General features: G+C 33.9%; 1 protein-coding gene across 1 annotated transcript; it reads right to left on the bottom strand.

The window, feature by feature from the left end:
* Positions 1-257: 257 nt before the first annotated feature.
* On the bottom strand, positions 258-21062 carry LOC143237183 (neuronal acetylcholine receptor subunit alpha-9-I-like). The gene is made up of 5 exons (XM_076476162.1): positions 20906-21062; positions 18065-18219; positions 10617-10661; positions 3952-4061; positions 258-933 (listed from the first exon to the last, which is right to left on the bottom strand). Exons 1-5 carry the CDS (start codon positions 20943-20945, stop codon positions 540-542), a joined length of 744 nt encoding a protein of 247 aa, XP_076332277.1. The 5' UTR covers positions 20946-21062; the 3' UTR covers positions 258-539.
* Positions 21063-23500: the final 2438 nt, after the last annotated feature.

Raw genomic sequence — 23500 nt, 5'->3', positions numbered from 1 at the left:
ATTAGGTGTGATTTATTTACATCATCTGAGTAACTGTTGTTTCAATAAAACTGAATAAATGTGGTGTAAATGTGTCATCCGAGTCACTGATATTGTTTCAAGTAAATGGAGTGTAGTAGATGTACCAACTGAGTGACTGATGTTAAGGTAATACATCATTAAACAGATGATGCTCTAAGGTTAAAGACGAAAATTAGTATGGACAAATTTCACCTGGTAGGAAATACATCAGTCAGTTATTTAATTGAAACGAATAATGCTGAATGAACACTATTTATTCTAGATTTCATATAACATTCCAGAGCTACGAAAATGTATTAAACCACTATAATCAACGTTCAGCTTCAGTATTAAAGGCTTTACTGTTTAATAAAATTTGTTATAATAAGTTTAAAATAGGAAGTATGTGAGGCTTAAGTAGAATGCTTACAGCAGAATAGTTTCTATAAACAAGGTCAAACAAAATCTAACAAAATTTACAAACCATACTTTAACTGTCCATGATCTGGTGGATTACATTAGAAGATTCAATAAACAACTCAGTGATTACAATATACTGCGACGTGGGGAGAACTCTGTCTACTTTCTTGACGACGCTTGAAATGAAGAGTGTAGACCACTGCTGGATATCTCTCAGGACAGCATCTGTAGAGAACATTCTTCCGGGTAACCTTCATGTCCACTAGCTCCCACTTGTGGTGAACCCGAAGAAATGAATCCCCATCTGCACCGAGATGAGAATCTGGTAGCACATCGACGTCTTTGATGCTTCGGACCCAGGATCCGAAGGTCAAGTTACAATGATATTCGTAGCTGTTTGGCTCAATTGGACATATGGTTTGGATATCCACAGGGGGAACCCACAATACTTCTCCTGTATGTTTCACAACTACTTTCGCTTCAGTTCCAGAAACAAAATTATTTTGCGATGCGCTAAAAGGAAATTACAGATTAACATGTGGTGGGGTGTGGTTACGAAATGTGAGACAATAATGATATTTTATGTTAAAATGTCTATTCAATATATTAAAGCTATTGCAGACATACTCGTACCAACAGTAGCCCTTAAAATGGAGTGGTGGCTGGTAGATTTACTTAATTTACATTAATTTAAATTTGCTACTCTCTATTTAATGTTATTTCGTGTAGAGACAGGGAGAGAGAATGCATACTAAATATTTCAGAATAACCTAAGGGTGTTCAGTGACAACAGTCTTTCTTCGCACCGTTTATAAAAAAAACAGCAAATCAAAGTTGTTCGTTAGTAAAACGATATCAGCATTTTTTTTCAAATCACGTTGTTTTGTATTTTTTTCAGCAATTAAATTAGCACCTGTCTGCTATTTACTTGCTGATAAAATCAGAAATCTCGGGAACACAGAAACAGAGAGCGGAAAACTGTCGAGAATGACGGTGATGGAAAACAATGAAAGTATTGGCTGATACCACAGTTGAAAAGTAAAGATAAAACACTGAAATACCTTAGTAATTTTGTTTGTTTTTTTGCGTGATTTCTCTTGAATCACTTCAATGTTTTGTAAGCTCGAGTACCAAGGAGGATACATATTTAGAAAGATATTGTAAAAAGTTATGTTCATTGTATTCTTAGTGTAAAGCTATACAATGGGCTATCTGCACTCTGTCAACCGCGGAGAATCGCTGACTCAGGTAGGGACAATGTTGAAATATAATGGTTCATTCGTACTCCTACCGGCTAATGATGACTTACAAACAGAATGACTGCATATGGGAGTTTATTAAGTGCCTCAACAAACGTTCTAATACGACTAACTATGTAGAAAGTAGCTATGGATAACACACCATGGTCCCATTGGCTTTATTTGCATGGGACAGGTGCAATATGATTCTTCCTGCATTTTAACATGAATTTTGAATCACTCTAATCACACTTCAATTGTAATACTTTTTATTTTTCGGTGTGTTCTTGCAGAGCATGTGAAAATCATTCTCAGTCCACTACTATCCCCTCTTCTAGATCCAAGGTAACGCCCATGCGTGAACTACACAGAATAAAGCCCGCTTAATCTGTTTGTTTGTTTTGGAATTTCGCGCAAAATTACTCGAGGGCTATATGCGCTAGCCGTCCGTAATTTAGCAGTGTAAGACTAGAAGGAAGGCAGCTAGTCATCACCACCCACCGCCAACGCTTGGGCTACTCTTTTACCAACGAATAGTGGGATTGACCATCACATTATAACGCCACCACGGCTGAAAGGGCGAGCATGTTTGGCGCGACCGTGATGCGAACCCACGACTTGCGGATTAAGAGTCGAACGCCTTAACACGCTTGGCCATGCCGGTCCCTCACGATCAGTGGTTCTCAACCTTTTTTATGCCCTGCACCCCTAAAAAAAAATTAATATGTTCTCGCACCCCTCACAGTAATTATTTATATAAGAATAAAGATGATGGTGGCCAAAACAAATGTTATTTCGCACTCCCTGGAACGCTATCTCGCACCCATTACGGGGTGCGAGCTACCCCTGGTTAGGAACCACTGCTCAAGATGGTTAACACGTTTCTTTTCCAGAAATTTAATTTGATTAGTTCACAAATAAATAAGAATATTGATTCACCGTGCACAAAAGGATAGTAAACCCATCTAAAAGTACACAGATTGCGAGTCGAACCCGCTTAATCATGAAAGCCAAAATCTGAGTTATAACTTTCCAAAAAAAGAAAAAAAAAAAAGACATGAAGTAATACAACATAGGAACCTTCACTGTTTTCATAACTCCTGATGATATGCTGATGTTTTTAACCTTCTGCGATACTTCCTAACAATGTTTTAGTAGTTGTTAAATACATTACACTTAGTATTACATATATAATAATAGCAATTTTTTGCGGGTCTGTACTTAATAAAGCAACAATAAATAACATGCGTTATATTTACCCAAAATCAGTGATTCGCGTAATTTTTAAATATCCATTTATATTATTTTTGTTTATTATTTTTATAAATAATTATGATGGCACGCACTCTACACTGTTTTGCATCATTTATATATAAAATGAAACATTGGAATGTCACACATTTTCTCGTTTTTTCTTGCATTTTTTAACCAGTTTCCTTAGTTCAAAGGTCACTTTTCAAGAAATAGTTTTACAAAGAACTGCAACAAAAACATACAAAAACCGCTTTTTAACTAAACATAAATATTCTAGATTAAATACATACATTTTCCAACTGTATTAACATACAATACAATTCATGTATAAATTAAGTACATTACAAATGTTTACAAATAAATAAAGTTAGTGAATACATTTTGCTTTATAGGTTAAAAGTTTGTTCTAATTATACTTTATTCTTATTATCATAATAGAAATGCAAGTTATTTATCCAATAATTTCATACTTTTATTTTTCTGTAAGTTTTGTAGAATGTTTTTCTAATTTTTTGCGCTGTATTATATCTTCGTACATTTGGAAAGTATGTGTATTTAATTTAGATAATTTACGTTTAGTTGAAAATCTGTACTTCTGTGTTTCATCTTGTAGATTCTAAATAAAACTATTTCCTACAGGGTGACGTTTGAGGTCATAAAATCAGTAGAACAAATCAATAAAAGAAGATTTGTTTGTTTATGGATTTCGCATAAAGCTACACGAGGGCTATCTGCGCTAGCCGTCCCTAGTTTAACCATGTAAGACTAGAGGGAAGGCAGCTAGTCATCCTCACCCTCCGCCAACTTTTGGGTTACTATTTCACCAACACATAATGAGACTGACCGTTACAACGCCACCACGGTTAAAAGGGAGACAATGAGGAATCGAACCAGGACATAGATAACTAACCTAACTTTCTGGCCATGCCAGGCCTGAAAGAAGGAAGAAAGTGTCTGACATTCCAGTGTTTTTTTTTATATATATATATAGCATTTACTATTTTTTTAGATAAAGCAAAACTTAACAGTGTCTACTGACCTTTCATATAAGGCAATATCAGGCGTCCAGATTTCGTTAGTGTTTAGAAAAATCATTTTCGCACCTTCGAATTCTTCTGGGTTCCACTGAAGACTAGGGTCCATCCATTTCTGTACATAACATCAGCTTTTAATAATATTATTTTACAATGCTTATTATTCACTTATAAGTAGAGAACTCTATTAGAACTGTTTCACATAGAAGCGTGATGCACTACGTCTTACGTTTGTTTGTGGTTATATTTGTCTTTTTCAAACAAGTATTGCAAAGAAATGGTCAAAAACTGTTGTACGGAAAAGCAAAACCATAATCTTCAACAGGACATAGAATTAATGAGGAAGAAAAAGAACTTCATTTCTTGGAAGAACCAACAGAAATCTAAAATGGCGTGAAAGAATTAGAACCCATTTGACAGATTACATTGTTGAAACTCGTCGTAAATTTCCTATTTTATAGGATTCAAAAGTGAGTTCCTACGTGACGCGAACCTATAACTTTACCTTCCTAACGGGTGTCTTAAGAACTACACTACTGTATTTCTTCACTTAGAAGAGCAAAGTTTGGGAAAACGTTTGAGCAAAGCCGATCATCTTGTAATATTAAGATAACATTTATCATAAGAAACATCAGAGGCTCAAGACTCACCGATTTCGGATTTCATTTCCAATTTCAATTGGTTAAGCGTCACATTTAAAACTTCTGAAGAGCTTTCTAAATCATGAGACCCAATAAGAATTGGTTACTTTACAGTGTACGCTACGAACGTTGATGATAATTTGAACACTTTGATATGATATATTTTTCTCAAACTACTTTAATTTATTTTTGTATGTATTGTAGTTTTATAACGTAACCACCGCAATGTTTGTTTTTTCATTTGGTCCTACAAAATACTTCAATGTTACATTGTCATAATTGTACTCAATAACGTCCTTTTAACTTTGCAAAAAGTTGGCAGATTGCTGTATATATATATATTATTGTTACATCTAGAATGGACGAATTAATAATACAACTGAAAAATAAGGAAGTGTATTAAATTTAATATTTTTGCTCTATGGATACAGGCGTGTTAATGGTTAACTACCTACGCCGAATTAACAATACAACTGAAAAATAAGGAAGTGTATTAAATTTAATATTTTTGCTCTATGGAGACCGACGTGCTAATGGTTAACTAGCTACGCCGAATTAACAATACAACTGAAAAATAAGGAGGTGTACTAAATTTAATATTTTTGTTCTATGGAGACCGACGTGTTAATGGTTAACTTGCTACGCCGAATTAACAATACAACTGAAAAATAAGGAGGTGTATTAAATTTAATATTTTTGTTCTATGGAGACCGACGTGTTAATGGTTAACTTGCTGCGCCGAATTAACAATACAACTGAAAAATAAGGAAGTGTATTAAATTTAATATTTTTGTTCTATGGAGACCGACGTGCTAATGGTTAACTAGCTACGCCGAATTAACAATACAACTGAAAAATAAGGAGGTGTATTAAATTTAATATTTTTGTTCTATGGAGACCGACGTGCTAATGGTTAACTACCTACGCCGAATTAACAATACAACTGAAAAATAAGGAAGTGTATTAAATTTAATATTTTTGCTCTATGGAGACCGACGTGCTAATGGTTAACTAGCTACGCCGAATTAACAATACAACTGAAAAATAAGGAAGTGTATTAAATTTAATATTTTTGCTCTATGGAGACCGACGTGCTAATGGTTAACTACCTACGCCGAATTAACAATACAACTGAAAAATAAGGAAGTGTATTAAATTTAATATTTTTGTTCTATGGAGACCGACGTGCTAATGGTTAACTACCTACGCCGAATTAACAATACAACTGAAAAATAAGGAAGTGTATTAAATTTAATATTTTTGTTCTATGGAGACCGACGTGCTAATGGTTAACTAGCTACGCCGAATTAACAATACAACTGAAAAATAAGGAAGTGTATTAAATTTAATATTTTTGCTCTATGGAGACCGACGTGCTAATGGTTAACTACCTACGCCGAATTAACAATACAACTGAAAATAAGGAAGTGTATTAAATTTAATATTTTGTTCTATGGAGACCGACGTGCTAATGGTTAACTACCTACGCCGAATTAACAATACAACTGAAAAATAAGGAAGTGTATTAAATTTAATATTTTGCTCTATGGAGACCGACGTGCTAATGGTTAACTAGCTACGCCGAATTAACAATACAACTGAAAAATAAGGAGGTGTATTAAATTTAATATTTTTGTTCTATGGAGACCGACGTGCTAATGGTTAACTACCTACGCCGAATTAACAATACAACTGAAAAATAAGGAAGTGTATTAAATTTAATATTTTGTTCTATGGAGACCGACGTGCTAATGGTTAACTACCTACGCCGAATTAACAATACAACTGAAAAATAAGGAGGTGTATTAAATTTAATATTTTGTGTTATGGAGACCGACGTGCTAATGGTTAACTACCTACGCCGAATTAACAATACAACTGAAAAATAAGGAAGTGTATTAAATTTAATATTTTGCTCTATGGAGACCGACGTGCTAATGGTTAACTAGCTACGCCGAATTAACAATACAACTGAAAAATAAGGAGGTGTATTAAATTTAATATTTTGTTCTATGGAGACCGACGTGCTAATGGTTAACTACCTACGCCGAATTAACAATACAACTGAAAAATAAGGAAGTGTATTAAATTTAATATTTTTGTTCTATGGAGACCGACGTGCTAATGGTTAACTACCTACGCCGAATTAACAATACAACTGAAAAATAAGGAGGTGTATTAAATTTAATATTTTTGTTCTATGGAGACCGACGTGCTAATGGTTAACTACCTACGCCGAATTAACAATACAACTGAAAAATAAGGAGGTGTATTAAATTTAATATTTTTGTTCTATGGAGACCGACGTGCTAATGGTTAACTACCTACGCCGAATTAACAATACAACTGAAAAATAAAGAGGTGTATTAAATTTAATATTTTTGCCCTATGGATACAGGCGTGTTAACTAATCATGCTGTGAAATTGATATATTTTGTTACTGATTTCATTTTTACCGCAAATTTTAACAACAGACTAATTTGCTGTGTCTATCAAGGCAAGTTGAACCCTCGGATTTTAGCTTTATAAACCCTCATGCTTACTGTTGAGCCACCAAAGGAACAGCTACTGTTTGTGTCGAGATACGTCGCTAAACACACTTCACACGTTAAACTATGGAGAGGTTATAATTATGGGAGTTAATCTCGTCATTCGGTTAAAATTTTCCGCATAGGTTCGATTTAGTTTGAATTCCGCGCAAAGCTACACGAGGGCTATCTGTGTCAGACGTCCGTAAGTTAGCAGTGTAAGACTAGCGAGAAAGCGGCTAATCATCACCACTCACCAAGAACTCCTGTACACATTGACTAAACGGTGTAGAATATGTTATGCTTCCTTTTAGTCGGCCATACAGTGTGCTAAAATTAAAGTTTCCCAACGTCCGTTTTAACAGTTTGATTGCACACGAATCCATCAGTGTTGCGTCCTGTGACTTGACCTGTATGCCTTTGCATGGAATAACATGAATAGCCGTTTTATTTTCCATCTGTTTTAGGTAACAAGTAAAGTAAGACGGATACGTCGTTCAAGCAACTTGTGTGTATGTGACTCGTGTCGCTTTTCCAAAGAGATATTCTTCTTTATTGTGTTGTATACTATTGCCTGGCATAAGTGGACGGCTTTTGCCAATGATCTGTGTATCCGTGGTTTCGATACGACTCGTTAAGGTCTCTTTCAGGAAGGCCCTGGTACCCCAACTTGAACCATATCCCTTTGTTTTCCAATGCCATAAAAATAAATTGATGTCTCTATTCTAGATATTCTTAACTTCCTATTTTGATTGCATATTTATAAATTCATTATATGAATATTTTGTTTGTTTTTGAATTTCGCACAAAGCTACTCGAGGGTTATCTGTGCTAGCCGTCCCTAATTTAGCAGTGTAAGACTAGAGGAAGGCAGCTAGTTATCACCACCCACCGCCAACTCTTGGGCTACTCTTTTACCAACGAATAGCGGGATTGACCATCACATTATAAAGCCCCCACGGCTGAAAGGGCGAACATGTTTGGCGCGACTGCGATGCGAACCAGCAACACTCAGATTAGGAATCGAACGCCTTAACCAACTTGACTATGCCGGGGCGAAAAAAAAAAAGGAAGCTATCAGTGTTCTTACTACACTTGACCTTCAAATACAATAGTTATTCTTGTTGCAAAGGCTCGACTAGATGCAGAACATTGTCTCACTGCAGTAAAACATTACAGAAATAAAAAACTAACTTTTAATGTTGAATTCCTATTCATAAAAAAAAGAGTTTTGGAAAAATTTGGTGTTACTTTAATAAAGCATAAGGTGCATACTTTGTGAAAAATTATGACTTGAATGCGGTAATCAAATGAAGTCGATCACCAAAATTTCTCTAATTTTTATAAATACTCAAAAAAGTTTTTATTTTTTAACGATGTTTCAATTGTAGGCAATTGCTTTAAGTTTTTTACATGAATGAATCATCAATTTTTTGTTTTCTGTTTAGACAAAATTGTTTATGTTTTTTTCATATAAGTATGTCTTTTGTATTTTGTCGTTTTTTAAAAAAATTTATTCTCTTGTATTCGACTGAAAAATGTTTTACAATTTTTATTTAAATAGAACTATTTCTTTCTAATGAAACGACAATTTTTTGCAACAATGTGTAATTTCTGATATTGAAAAATACAAGCTATAATTACCAATTTATTTATTTACCTAATTAGATTCTCACCTGGAAACAAACACTCTTTTGAAGTATTTTTCCCGACATAATTAAGTTCTCACTTTGATACAAACAAACCTAAAATTGCAAACAAACAAATTTTCAAGGTGCCTGTGTATTACCCCGGCATGAATATTTTGTACTGGAAAAGACTTTTTCTTACCCTTTCCCATTGTGATCAGTTTGCATCACTCTACCTACAAACATTACAAACTGTAACTCTCATACATATGTACCACTGCGATTTTATAGCCGCAGTAGTTGTCAAGTAATTTTTCTGGCTTGCATATGAAAACTGTCGTAATATAATGTGCCCAATCATCCGTATATCTGTTTAGTTATCTAGCCTTAAATTTCGGTTATTAACAAATTGTCTAAGATACTCCGGTTTACTGCCGGCCTAAATTTCCAAGTATTTAGGTGTTGTACATCACATGTAAAATTTTTTAAAAGACCTTTTCCAGTTAACTTGAGAAACTACAGGGTTTTTTTTGGTTTTTTTTTTTTGGGGGGGGTTGTATAGCAAGAGTGTTTTCATCATTTTTCGCTTTGCTTTGTTCCAAATTCTACACACTACCTCTGGAAAGTCTGTCTGTGCTTAGCTGTCCTTAAGTTTGAACTGATAGATTAGATGGAAGGAAACTAATCATCAACAACTACTTTCAACCCTTCAACTGGATCGAATACTGATTTAACAGTCACTCTCATAAGGCATCCACCGTTTGGCTAAGTTTAGACTATTTTCTTTGTGAGTTTACAAGTGAGTTTGTTGTAACTCACTGCTTGAATGTGCGGTCGTACCTTTAAACTGTTTCAGCTTTCATAGTATAGACTAATAGCGAAGTCTTAGCTACATTAAATTTGCTGTGACTTTCCGACATAATTATTTTTTAGGGACTTATAATTTTTTCGCGCTCACAGGAATGTAAGGTTTCTATAACAAAATAAACGATTTACATATTTTCTGTACTTTTGTAATATACAAAAGAATTGTTTGTTCAAAAATATCTTGCGAATTGTTTCGTTATTTTAAACATTTGACGCTTGAGCTAAAAGGCCAGATTAGAAACCCTAATGTTCCGACGTAATGAGGAAAATTAAATAGCAGTGCTGGCTCTCACAGTTATAATAGTTCAACGGCATATCGCGGCTCGAACCTTCGATTATTTGGTGCAAGGCCTAGAACACTACTAACGAAAAAACGCTCGGTTCCTCCAGGAAGGAAATATGATTCATTGACAACAAAATAAGTCAACATATTATCTTGACCATAATTTAATCTACAACATAACAGTTATTGCTCATGCAATTTGATGATACAAATAGTGTCTCAAACACTACTGTATCTGGCATATCCTAACGGACCAAATAAGTTATAAAATTGGGGAGAAAGCCTCGTTGGCATTGAATGTGACAGATATAAAAGTTGTTAATATGTTATAATAAATTTACTTTCAATCTTAAAATTTTAGAATTCTTCTCATTATGTAATAAAATCATTATATTTTAGTATCCATTAACGTGGCCATTAAAATAATATTCTTTCTCTAGTGTTAGTTAGTTTAAAAATGTGATTGCAATACTCTAGAAAACTCCCATATTCTTACTGGTTAAAAATAAATTTTCATAACCCGAATTAATAGCGCAGTTTGTAATAGATAAAACATTCACATTAATTATTAAGTTAAAAATGGTACAATAATAAATTAAAATGCCTTTATTGGTAGTTTTTTTTTTAATAGTATAACCTATTTAGCATTTCAACTCGATAAGGGGAAAAAATATGCAAGGAAAACATTAATGAAATATTTCATATTGAAATCAACAAACTTACCATTATTAACCAGCCATTTGCACTTAGCTTCTCAGTTTCCACATCCTTAAGGTAAGAAAATGAAAAAAATAAATAAATCGGTCTATGTCTCTTAAAACTATTTTTATCAACTAGTTTTTTTTTGTACATAAGTTCTTTCTTCAAACATGTCATAAAGAAACTCTGTCAACATTTAGAAATCACAGATCACAAACAGCCTTTCTCTCCGAACATTGCCATGTGTAATAAAAAGAAAACTTTTAACATAAGAAAACATAAGTAAAACATAAGAAATTATTTTAAAAACTCCAAACATTGGCATCAATCGGAACGCTGCTTCGCCTTTTTGTCTTATCCAATAAAAAGACCCTCAAATGCAATTGGGATAAATAGGAACTATTTATGGACCATTTTCGATCAAATAAATAAATAGTATTTTTGAAATAAAGCAAGAACACAATTACCTTCACTAAATGAAATAAACAATAATAAAAAGCAATGATAACCAACAAGTAGCAGTAACATTGCTTAACACGCATAATGTACGAAAAATATATTATGACAAGAGCAGGATTTCTATTACTATCTCTTTGCCATTGGCATGCGCATTACCGCTTAAGGGTTACGTTAGAGATGGTGAGTACATTTCTAAAAAGTTTGAAATCATTTATAAGTTCCAATTTTCTTTAAAACATATATTTTAGTAAGTGAAACGTAATAACACCACAATAATTTTATCAAAAAATGCGAAAATGTTGTACTTAAAAAAGTTCACTAGGTCAACTTTTCTGCTTGAAAATACCTGTTCTTCGCCTGAAGCGAATCTCCAAAACCCATTAAATTGACATGTATTCCTACTATTGCATAACAAAATATAAAACAGCCGTGAGAAACACGTCAAACTAAAATAATTTCATTGATAAAATATGTTTCGATAGAAAATCCTGCGCGACGTTTCGAATCACATTATCACGTGAATGTGTACTGTTAAAACAATTAACTCTCGTTGTAAACAAAAATTATATGTTGAAATGTGTTTGTTAATTACATAGTAAACTGTACATAAACACAGGTATCTATTATATTTCTATGAGTTTTTTGTAAAAAAAACACCAAAAAACTCTTATTGTGTTAGTCCAAGGTACTGTTATCCTATGTATAATATACACCACAGCCCTTTTCTCTTCAGGATAGTTTGTTTGTTTTTGGAATTTTGCGCAAAGCTGCTCGAGGGCTATCTGCGCTAGCCGTCCCTAATTTAGCAGTGTAAGACTAGAGGGAAGGCAGCTAATCATCACCACCCATCGCCAACGCTTGGGCTACTCTTTTACCAACGAATAGTGGGATTGACCATCACATTATAACGCCACCACGGCTGAAAGGGCGAGCATGTTTGGTGCGACGGAAATTCGAACCCGTGACCCTGAGATTAGGAGTCGAACGCCTTAACACGCTTGGCCATGCCGGTCCCTCACGATCAGTGGTTCTCAACCTTTTTCATGCTCTGCACTCCTAAAAAAATTTAATATGTTCTCGCACCCCTCACAGTAATTATTTATTTAAGAATAAAGATGATGGTGGCCAAAACAAATGTTATTTCGCACCCCTAAGGGGGTGCGAGCACCCCTGGTTGGGAACCACTGCTCAAGATGGTTAATGTTTCTTTTCCAAAAATTTAATTTGATTAGTTCACAAATAAATAAGAATATTGATTCACCGTGTACAAAAGGATAGTAAACCTATCTAAAAGTACACGAGACACTTAAAAACGTATATTTATTAAAATAAAATAAGTATAATTTATTAACTTACTCCTCAGCTGTAATATAAAATTACATGTACATATCGGTCACTGTGACCAATAAACTAAACTAATAAACATATACACAAATTAAATGAGAAAAACATTTAGATCCAAGAAAGTTTCTTTTTCAGTGATGTCGAGAAACCCACTTGTTGAGAAATTTATATGCAAAAACGGCTCGTTTGGGTTGAGAAAATATTTTACATAGAAGAGCAAACAACGTTTCGACCTTATTCGGTCATCGTCAGGTTCACAAAGAAAGAGGTAACTGACCGGAAGCTGACCACAGGTTTGAAAGGGGTTGTGTAACTGAGTGTCGGAATGTATGGTTTATTTTGGGTTTAAGTTGCTGTATAAGTAAGGCTTCTTTAATTTTGCGTTTGTTTATGTTTGCTTCTTTATTTAGTATTTGAGTGTTTTCTATGGTTATGTTGTGTTTATTTGACTTGCAGTGTTCGAAAACGTGTGAAGGTGACTTTTTATGTTCTTTGAATCTGGTTTCCATTTTTCTACTTGTTTCTCCAATATAGAAGTCGTGGCAGTTATCACATTGTATTTTGTAAATAATGTTGGTGTGGTGTTTGTCAGTGTAGTTTTTACATAGTATAGACCTCAGTTTTGTGCCTGGTTTTTGAATAAATTTGGTATTAACTGGAATGTCATATTTTGTTACTAATTTTTGCCAAATGTTGGTTATTTGTTTGCTGATGTCAGGAATATATGGTTTCGTGATTTTTTGATTCGTGAGATATATTTACTTTAGTTGGTTGATTTTGCTTTCTGTCTAGGTGTGTGCGTATAATGTTTTCTACGGTTTGTGGGGGAAACTTATTGATGTTGATGAAGTATTGTTTTATTTTGTCTAATTCATCGTTAATTTTATCTGGTGAGCATAGTTTTATGGCTGTGTTTATTTGGTTTCTTAGTATGTTGAGTTTTTGTTTTGTTTCATGTGCTGAGCCCCAAGGAATGTATAGTCCAGTATGGGTGATTTTTCGGTGGATTTCTGTTTTGAATTGTGTGTCGGTTCTTGTAATTTTGAGGTTAAGAAATGATATTTGATTGCTTTCTTCCTGCTCACATGTGAAGTTAATGTTGGGATGTATAGAGTTAATGTGATTGAAAAAATTAAGTATGTGTTCTGTAGATTTGAATCCCGCAACCGTGTCATCTACATATCTGTACCAGTATAGTGGTAGATGTAATGCTGTGTTAATTGCTTGTGTTTCAACTTGTGTCATAAAAAATATTGGCTAGAACTGGTGATACTGGGTTGCCCATGCTTAGGCCATTTGTTTGTATATAGGTTTGGTTGTTGAACATGAAGTTTGTCTTTATCGTGGTGAATTCTATTAGGGTTACTAACTGGTTACTGGGAAGTTCTATGGTTGGGTTAGGGTCTCGGATATAGAGTTCTAAGGCTATCTTGCAGGCTTCAGTGGTTGGAACTTCTATAAAGAGGGATATAACATCGAAACTGGCCATTAAGGCTTTATGATTAAGTTGATTTAGATTAGACTTGAAATTAAAAGAGTCTTTGATGAATGAGCTGGCTGATGTTACATATTTGGAGAATGCCCATGCTATGTATTTACCAAGATTGTAATTAAACGATTCATATGTGGACATTATTGGTCGTAATGGACAATCTGGTTTATGAGGTTTGGGGATGCCGTATATTTGCGGTGTGCGTGAGTCGGTTTTACGTAGGTAGGAATAAAGTGTTTGTGAAATTGTGTTGGCTTTTTCATTTGTAGTAGTAATTTGTTCAGTTGCGTCTCGTGTGTCTTTGTTAGATTTGTGTGTATTGGTTTAAATTTGTTCGTGTCTGATAGAATGTTATTCATTTTTTGGATGTATTCATTCGTGTTCATTATGACTATAACGTTACCTTTATCTGCTTTTAGAATTTTTATGTTTTTTCTCTTGTTTTAGGTTTTTAATGGAATTAATGTCTCTTTTTGTAAGGTTGTTTTTTAGTTTTCTGTTTTGTGAAATTATGTTGATGGTTTTGTGAGAAAATTCTTTGAAAAAATCGTTTAAGATGTTGTTTTTAGGTGTTTCTGGAAAATATAAATTTGTAATTTTACCTGGGAAGTTTGGCTGTTGGATGTCAATAAAATTATCTAAGTTGTCTTCTTACTGTTGGTTGTTTTCGGTTGTTTCCTTGTTGTTGTTCTCTGTAGAAAGTATCACAAGTCTTCTGGCTAGGTCTTCTAGACATGTTTTGATTTCTATAGTTGGAATGTACCTAGGTGCTATTGCGAAGTTGAGTCCTTTGTTAAGTAGATGTATCTCGTCTGTGTTTAATTGTCGGTCGGATCTGTTAATTATGAGGTTAGTCAACGGTTTGTCGTTTTGGTGTCTTTTTTGTTGTTTGCATCTCAGTTTTTCTAGTTTTTTGTTGTGGCAGATCTTTTTGTCTCTGTCGTTCTTAGTATTGATTTGGTTTATGTTTCGTTGTATAAGTCCGTAAATTTCTGGTTTAATGCAGCATGCCAGTTGATGGTCTAGGTTCATTTTTTGTTTTTGTAAGTCATGGAGTTCTTTGTATTTTGTGTTCAACATGGCTTTAAGTAGTTTTTCTGTAAATTTTGGATAATGTTTGTGTATGTATTAAAATTTTTTGAAAGTTTTACCTTTACAAAATTAGGGGTTAGTTGTTCCTTTCTACATAGAATTGTTCTACATTCAGGTAAAGGTAAAACTTAGGGGTTAGTTGTTCCTTTCTACATTGTTGAATAACAATGTAGAATTGTTCTACATTCAGGTAAAGATAAATTAGGGGTTAGTTGTTCCTTTCTACATTCTAGGTAAAACTTAGGGTTAGTTGTTCCTTTCTACATTGTTGAATAACAATGTAGAATTGTTCTACATTCAGGTAAAGATAAAACTTTCAAAAAATTTTAATACATACACAAACATTATCCAAAATTTACAGAAAAACTACTTAAAGCCATGTTGAACACAAAATACAAAGAACTCCATGACTTACAAAAACAAAAAATGAACCTAGACCATCAACTGGCATGCTGCATTAAACCAGAAATTTACGGACTTATACAACGAAACATAAACCAAATCAATACTAAGAACGACAGAGACAAAAAGATCTGCCACAACAAAAAACTAGAAAAACTGAGATGCAAACAACAAAAAAGACACCAAAACGACAAACCGTTGACTAACCTCATAATTAACAGATCCGACCGACAATTAAACACAGACGAGATACATCTACTTAACAAAGGACTCAACTTCGCAATAGCACCTAGGTACATTCCAACCATAGAAATCAAAACATGTCTAGAAGACCTAGCCAGAAGACTTGTGATACTTTCTACAGAGAACAACAACAAGGAAACAACCAAACACAACCAACATAAAGAAGACAACTTAGATAATTTTATTGACATCCAACAGCCAAACTTCCCAGGTAAAATTACAAATTTATATTTTCCAGAAACACCTAAAAACAACATCTTAAACGATTTTTTCAAAGAATTTTCTCACAAAACCATCAACATAATTTCACAAAACAGAAAACTAAAAACAACCTTACAAAAAGAGACATTAATTCCATTAAAAACCTAAAACAAGACAAAAATATAAAAATTCTAAAAGCAGATAAAGGTAACGTTATAGTCATAATGAACACGAATGAATACATCCAAAAAATGAATAACATTCTATCAGACACGAACAAATTTAAACCAATACACACAAATCTAACAAAGACACACGAGACGCAACTGAACAAATTACTACTACAAATGAAAAAGCCAACACAATTTCACAAACACTTTATTCCTACCTACGTAAAACCGACTCACGCACACCGCAAATATACGGCATCCCCAAACCTCATAAACCAGATTGTCCATTACGACCAATAATGTCCACATATGAATCGTTTAATTACAATCTTGGTAAATACATAGCATGGGCATTCTCCAAATATGTAACATCAGCCAGCTCATTCATCAAAGACTCTTTTAATTTCAAGTCTAATCTAAATCAACTTAATCATAAAGCCTTAATGGCCAGTTTCGATGTTATATCCCTCTTTATAGAAGTTCCAACCACTGAAGCCTGCAAGATAGCCTTAGAACTCTATATCCGAGACCCTAACCCAACCATAGAACTTCCCAGTAACCAGTTAGTAACCCTAATAGAATTCACCACGATAAAGACAAACTTCATGTTCAACAACCAAACCTATATACAAACAAATGGCCTAAGCATGGGCAACCCAGTATCACCAGTTCTAGCCAATATTTTTATGACACAAGTTGAAACACAAGCAATTAACACAGCATTACATCCACCACTATACTGGTACAGATATGTAGATGACACGGTTGCGGGATTCAAATCTACAGAATACATACTTAATTTTTTCAATCACATTAACTCTATACATCCCAACATTAACTTCACATGTGAACAGGAAGAAAGCAATCAAATATCATTTCTTAACCTCAAAATTACAAGAACCGACACACAATTCAAAACAGAAATCCACCGAAAAATCACCCATACTGGACTATACATTCCTTGGGGCTCAGCACATGAAACAAAACAAAAACTCAACATACTAAGAAACCAAATAAACACAGCCATAAAACTATGCTCACCAGATAAAATTAACGATGAATTAGACAAAATAAAACAATACTTCATCAACATCAATAAGTTTCCCCCACAAACCGTAGAAAACATTATACGCACACACCTAGACAGAAAGCAAAATCAACCAACTAAAGTAAATATATCTCACGAATCAAAAAATCACGAAACCATATACTGCTGTATACCATATATTCCTGACATCAGCAAACAAATAACCAACATTTGGCAAAAATTAGTAACAAAATATGACATTCCAGTTAATACCAAATTTATTCAAAAACCAGGCACAAAACTGAGGTCTGTACTATGTAAAACTACACTGACAAACACCACACCAACATTATTTACAAAATACAATGTGATAACTGCCACGACTTCTATATTGAGAAACAAGTAGAAAATGGAAACCAGATTCAAAGAACATAAAAGTCACCTTCACACGTTTTCGAACACTGCAAGTCAAATAAACACAACATAACCATAGAAAACACTCAAATACTAAATAAAAAAACAAACATAAACAAACGCAAAATTAAAGAAGCCTTACTTATACAACAACTTAAACCCAAAATAAACCAATATAAAGGAACGCCATTATACCTATATTAATATAAAAAATAAATAAAATTATGTATTCAAACATCTAATACCGCCCCCTACATTCCGACACTCAGTTACACAACCCCTTTCAAACATGTGGTCAGCTTCCGGTCAGTTGCCTCTTTCTTTGTGAACCTGACGATGACCGAAGAAGATCGAAACGTTGTTCGCTCTTCTATGTAAAATATTTTCTCAACCCAAACGAGCCGTTTTTGCATATAAAGTTTCTTTTTGTCTGATTTATTTTTTTCAAACTTCTTTGAAGACTTTGACTGTGATCAGTATTAATTTAATAAAATCCAAAAATATATGTTTTAAATACGAAAGACTGCATTTCAGGATATTAACGCTAGAAACTATTTCAAATTAGTCTTCTGATTCTATTTTATAACGTATATTCGTAGATTATTATAGAAGTATCTTTGTCACATACCAAACCTGCAAGGTAATACAGGTGGAGGCCAATATTGACCGTTACAGGTGTTTCCTTGTCTGCTTTAGGTACCACTCGGCTATCATACTTGAATAGCTTAGCGTTAAGAAGTTTGGATTTGTCAGGTTTTGAACATAGTACTCCCAACTGAAAAACTGAAATAAAAAACAAGTACAATATGTATAAAATAAATTTTAAAGAAGTAGGTCAGGTAAAAAGTGACATGTCAAAAGAAACATGCAAATAGAACACATATTGTGTAATATTTCAAATTAAAAAAGAATAAATGATACAGAATTTAAAGAAAACGCGATCGAAATTTGGTGTTTTGTTTGTTTGCTTTGGAATTTCGCACAGAGCTACTCGAGGGCTATCTGCGGTAGTCTTCCCTAATTTATCAGTGTAAGACGAGAGGGAAGGCAGCTAGTCACCACCACCCACCGCCAACTCTTGGGCTACTATTTTACTGAGGAGTAGCGGGATTGACCGTCACATTATAACGCTCCCACAGTTGAAAGGGAGAGCATGTTTGGTGCATCCGGGATTCGAACCCGCGATCCTCAGATTACGAATCGAATGCCTTAACCCATCCAGCCATGCTGGGTCAAACTTGATGTAGGAAAAAAGTTCGAGTACATAAAGAATTGAAAATGAGATATTGTGATTAATAAGATTTTTTTTTAACTGGAAGAAATCGCTGTATAAACGAGTAACAAAGAAAGAAAATGTATTCAAATTAACAACGCGACATGAAGGAAATAAACTTGCCTTGAATTAGAAAGGGTGTGCGTGTGTGTTTTCTTAATACAAAGCCACAGTGGGCTCTCTGCTGAGTTTACCCAGTGGATCGAACCCTTGATTTTAGCGTTGTAAATCCGTAAACTTACCGCTGTACTAGCAGAGGAGACGAATGAGAAAGGAAAAAGAAACTAAGATTATAGAAGAACACAATACATTAGAAATATATTAAAATATTAATTAAATGACCCCACTTTACACATCTTGATTGCACTGGTGAGTTAAAAAAATAACATATGAAAGTAAAACTTAGCAACACATTTGAGTCTCAGTTTAAGAATTCAACTGAAAGAGGGAACAACTTTCTCAAGCTCCTGTTGCATATCCTTTTAAACGAACTCAGTGGCGTGTTTACATAATAGCTTTGGGTCTCGGCTAGCAAAAGTACGGCACTACTCCTAAATAGGATAGAACTCTTGAAGAAACTTAACTAATGTAATTAGGAATATTAATAAAAATATTAAAAAAACGTCTACACGTTTACTACTAAAATGTGGTGAAAATGCATATATTTTTAGTTAAGGTATTTACAACACATAAACTCAGTTATTTAACTCGATGTTTTGAAAAATGTCAGCCCAGTTAAAAAAAATACAACATAGCATTTCTTAAAAAAAGGCAAAGAAAGAGCTTTAAGTGCCACTTTCTAATAATTTTTGTTTTGAATTTCGCGAAAAGCTACATGAGTGCTATTTTCCCATAGCTTAGTGGTGTGAAACTAGAGGGAAGGCATCTAGTCATCACCACCAACTGCCAACACTTAGACTACTCTTTTACCAAAGAATAGTGGGGTTGACCGTACATGATGACGCTCCACGGCTAAAAGGGCGATAATATTTGGTGTAACGGGCATTTGAACTCGCAACCGTCAGATTACAAATCGAACACCCTACCCACGTGGACATGCGAGGCCTCTTTGCAATAATAATATTTTCAAGTCTGATTTGAAAAAAAACAATAGATAACCGACGAAAAAAATAGGTGAACCAGTGTGTGTTTGTTTTTCTTATACCACATCCACATCGGGCTATATGCTCAGCCCACCGAGAGGAATCGAACCCCTGATTTTAGCGTTGTAAATCCGGAGACATACCGCTGTACTAGCGAGGGCCTAGGTGAACCAAATCAGCAACATAAACGACCTCAACGCTAAAATAAATAAGGTTACATATATTGGAAAAAACTTAAAAATAACTTGGAAATAAATTTTAAAATTACGTACTTAAAATAAAAAAAACGTTTAAAACTTAAATATAAAGGATAAAATTATATATGAAACAAAATAAAATATCACTTAATCAGAAATTTTAGAAATATATTTGTGTTAAAAGTGAAAACTGAAACACTGAATAACACAAAATTAAATCATGTTGGGCTTGTGCTTATCGCAAAAATGTAAAAACAAATATATATAATATGTATAATTTCTTAAAATAAGACTTACCAATCTGAGTTGAGTCGTGGTATCATTTCATTTAGCTAGCAATCAAGCAAGATTTATTAAAATTAAAACTCTTGCGTTATTTGAATATTGCTTCTCACTTGCATGTTTCTTTGGGTCTTTCTTAATTTACCAATGCTTCTGTGAATGTGAAGTACCCAAAAAGTATCTTTTTTTCATTAATATGCTTAGTTGCAAAAGTAACACAAATCCAAATGTAAAAGATTTCTAATAGTCGCAAAATTATTAAAGTATTATATATTTAGCAAAAAAAAAAAAAAAAACATTATCCGGCATGACGCTTCGAATTTCAAATAATGAATAAGTCTAGCTGATCGCTATTTATTATTATTTTCTGGTAACCTACTGGTGTGAAATGCAACTAACAATGGTGTGTATTATAGAGTTTTGGATGGAAAAACTAAACAATGAACTACGAGATGAACTTTTCCCAGATATTTTTCGCAGTTTGATAAACGTCCAAGACGTATAAATTATAAAGCAGAGCTGATCTGAACAAATTGTTCAGATGTTATGAACGTTGTTCAACTTATTAAAACTTCATATTCATATAAAGGAGCGATATTATTAGCTTTACTCACCCGACAATAATGCCAGCTTTAAAATAACGAACTTTCCCATCGTCTTTGTTTCTTCAAGTTAGACTTCTCAACTTGCAGAATTTGAGTCTAGGCTGATTGTGACACTGATTTTATATTATTCAGCAAGCCATATCATTTGGAGGATCTGCTACACTTTTTTCTTTTGTTTTTTCGGTCTGTTAATAATCCAAATTACCGTTTATAAAGATCAGGCGATATTCATATCTAGAAATAAGGATGTTATTTTCTTTATGGACATCATTAGTTCATCCTTGGAATACAATGAACGTCATTTCCTCATTCATGAATCCTCACACTGAATGACACGGCATAAACTAAATAAGACCTTGAATATTATTAATTCATAAACAAATATTAATGCCTGTCAGAACACTAAGAGAAGTAGTTTTATTGTTTTTAACCAACGTTGTTAATAAAAAAAATGTATTTTTTTTTTAATTTCACGCAAAGCTACACAAAGGTTATCTGCGTAAACCATACCTAATTTAACACTGTAAGACTAGAGGAAAGGCAGGTCGTTATCACCACCCACCGCCAACTCTTTGGCTACTCTTTACCCAATGAATAGTGGGATTGAGCGTCACTTTATAACGCATCCACGGCTGAAAAGCGAGAATGTTTGGTTGGGCCGGGATTCCAACCCGCGACTCTCAGATTACGATTCGAACGCCTTAACCACATTGACTATGCCGGGGCGAAAAAAAAAAAGGAAGTTATCAGTGTTCTTACTACACTTGACCTTCAAATACAATAGTTATTCTTGTTGCAAAGGCTCGACTAGATGCAGAACATTGTCTCACTGGAGTAAAACATTACAGAAATAAAAAACTTACTTTTAATGTTGAATTCCTATTCATAAAAAAAAGAGTTTTGGAAAAATTTGGTGTTACTTTAATAAAGCATAAGGTGCATACTTTGTGAAAAATTATGACTTGAATGCGGTAATCAAATGAAGTCGATCACCAAAATTTCTCTAATCTTTATAAATACTCAAAAAGTTTTTAATTTTTTGACGATGTTTCAATTGTAGGCAATTGCTTTAAGTTTTTTACATGAATGAATCATCAAATTTTTGTTTTCTGTTTAGACAAGATTGTTTATGTTTTTTTCATATATTTGTTTTGGAATTTCGCACAAAGCTACTCGAGGGCTATCTGTGCTAGCCGTCCCTAATTTAGCAGTGTAAGACTAGAGGGAAGGCAGCTAGTCATCACCACCCACCGCCAACTCTTGGGCTACTCTTTTACCAACGAATAGTGGGATTGACCGTCACATTATACGCCCCCACGGCTGGGAGGGCGAGCATGTTTAGCGCGACGCGGGCGCGAACCCGCGACCCTCAGATTACGAGTCGCACGCTTTACGCGCTTGGCCATGCCAGGCCTTTTTTCATATAAGTATGTCTTTTGTATCTTGTCGTTTTTTTAAATTTTTATTCTCTTGTATTCGACTGAAAAATGTTTTACAATTTTTATTTAAATAGAACTATTTCTTTCTAATGAAACGACAATTTTATGCAACAAAGTGCTGAATTTTTTGCAACAATGTGTAATTTCTCATATTGAAAAATACAAGCAATAATTACCAAATTATTTATTTACCTAATTAGATTATCACTTGGAAACAAACACTCTTTTGAAGTATTTTTCCCGACATAATTAAATTCTCACTTTGATACAAACAAACCTAAAATTGCAAACAAACAAATTTTCAAGGTGCCTGAAATGTGTGTTTTTTTTCTATGTATAGCCACATATGGTTATCTGCTGAGTTCACCGAGGGGAAATGAACCCCTGATTTTAGCGTTGTATGAAGATGCCTTAAAAAAGTAAATGAAAGGATAGACTGTACAGAACATATTTGGGGTGAGACATTTTTCTTTCTCTCCAAAACCTGGTGAGACATTGTCCAAATTCCGGCTCGGCATATTATGTGTGTTCATTTCCAGAGAACTGTGAAACGTATTAACATTTAGAAATTAAAACGCCCTTTTGGAATTGACATGCTGTAAAATCGAATGTAATTGTTTTGAATTAAGCACAAAGCAACACAATGGGCTATCTGTGCTCTGCCCACCATGGGTATCGAAACCCGGATTTTAGCGTTGTAAGTCCGCAGACGTACCGCTGAGCCATTGGGGGCAAATCGAATGTAAATTATTTTTCATATACATCGTTTCTTTAAAAATTTCGAAAAATTGGTGCTCCTAACATTAAGTAAATTTAAAATAATTACAGTATATACAAGAAAAGTGAAAAAAAAAAAGTGTTATTCATTGCCACACACGACTAGCTAGAGCAGTTCGACGTTCAGAATGTATAACACATGAAACGCGAATGTTAACAAGACATCGAGCATTAAAACATTTGCCAAGAATATTCTAAAACATGAAAGAACAAAAAGCAATACAGTGGCTGTAAAAATATTTACAGGAAAATCCGCATTTTGTAATGAAAATAAGATATATTGATATTGAAAAAAATGGTTTGGTTTGTTTTGAATTTATCACAGATCTTCACAAGGGCTATCTGCGCTAGCCGTCCCTAATTTAGTAGTGTAAGACTAGAGGAAAGG

The sequence above is a fragment of the Tachypleus tridentatus genome, chromosome 13 (assembly GCF_004210375.1).
Source record: "Tachypleus tridentatus isolate NWPU-2018 chromosome 13, ASM421037v1, whole genome shotgun sequence".
Taxonomy (NCBI): domain Eukaryota; kingdom Metazoa; phylum Arthropoda; class Merostomata; order Xiphosura; family Limulidae; genus Tachypleus; species Tachypleus tridentatus.
This window is presented reverse-complemented; position numbering and strand designations above follow the sequence as displayed.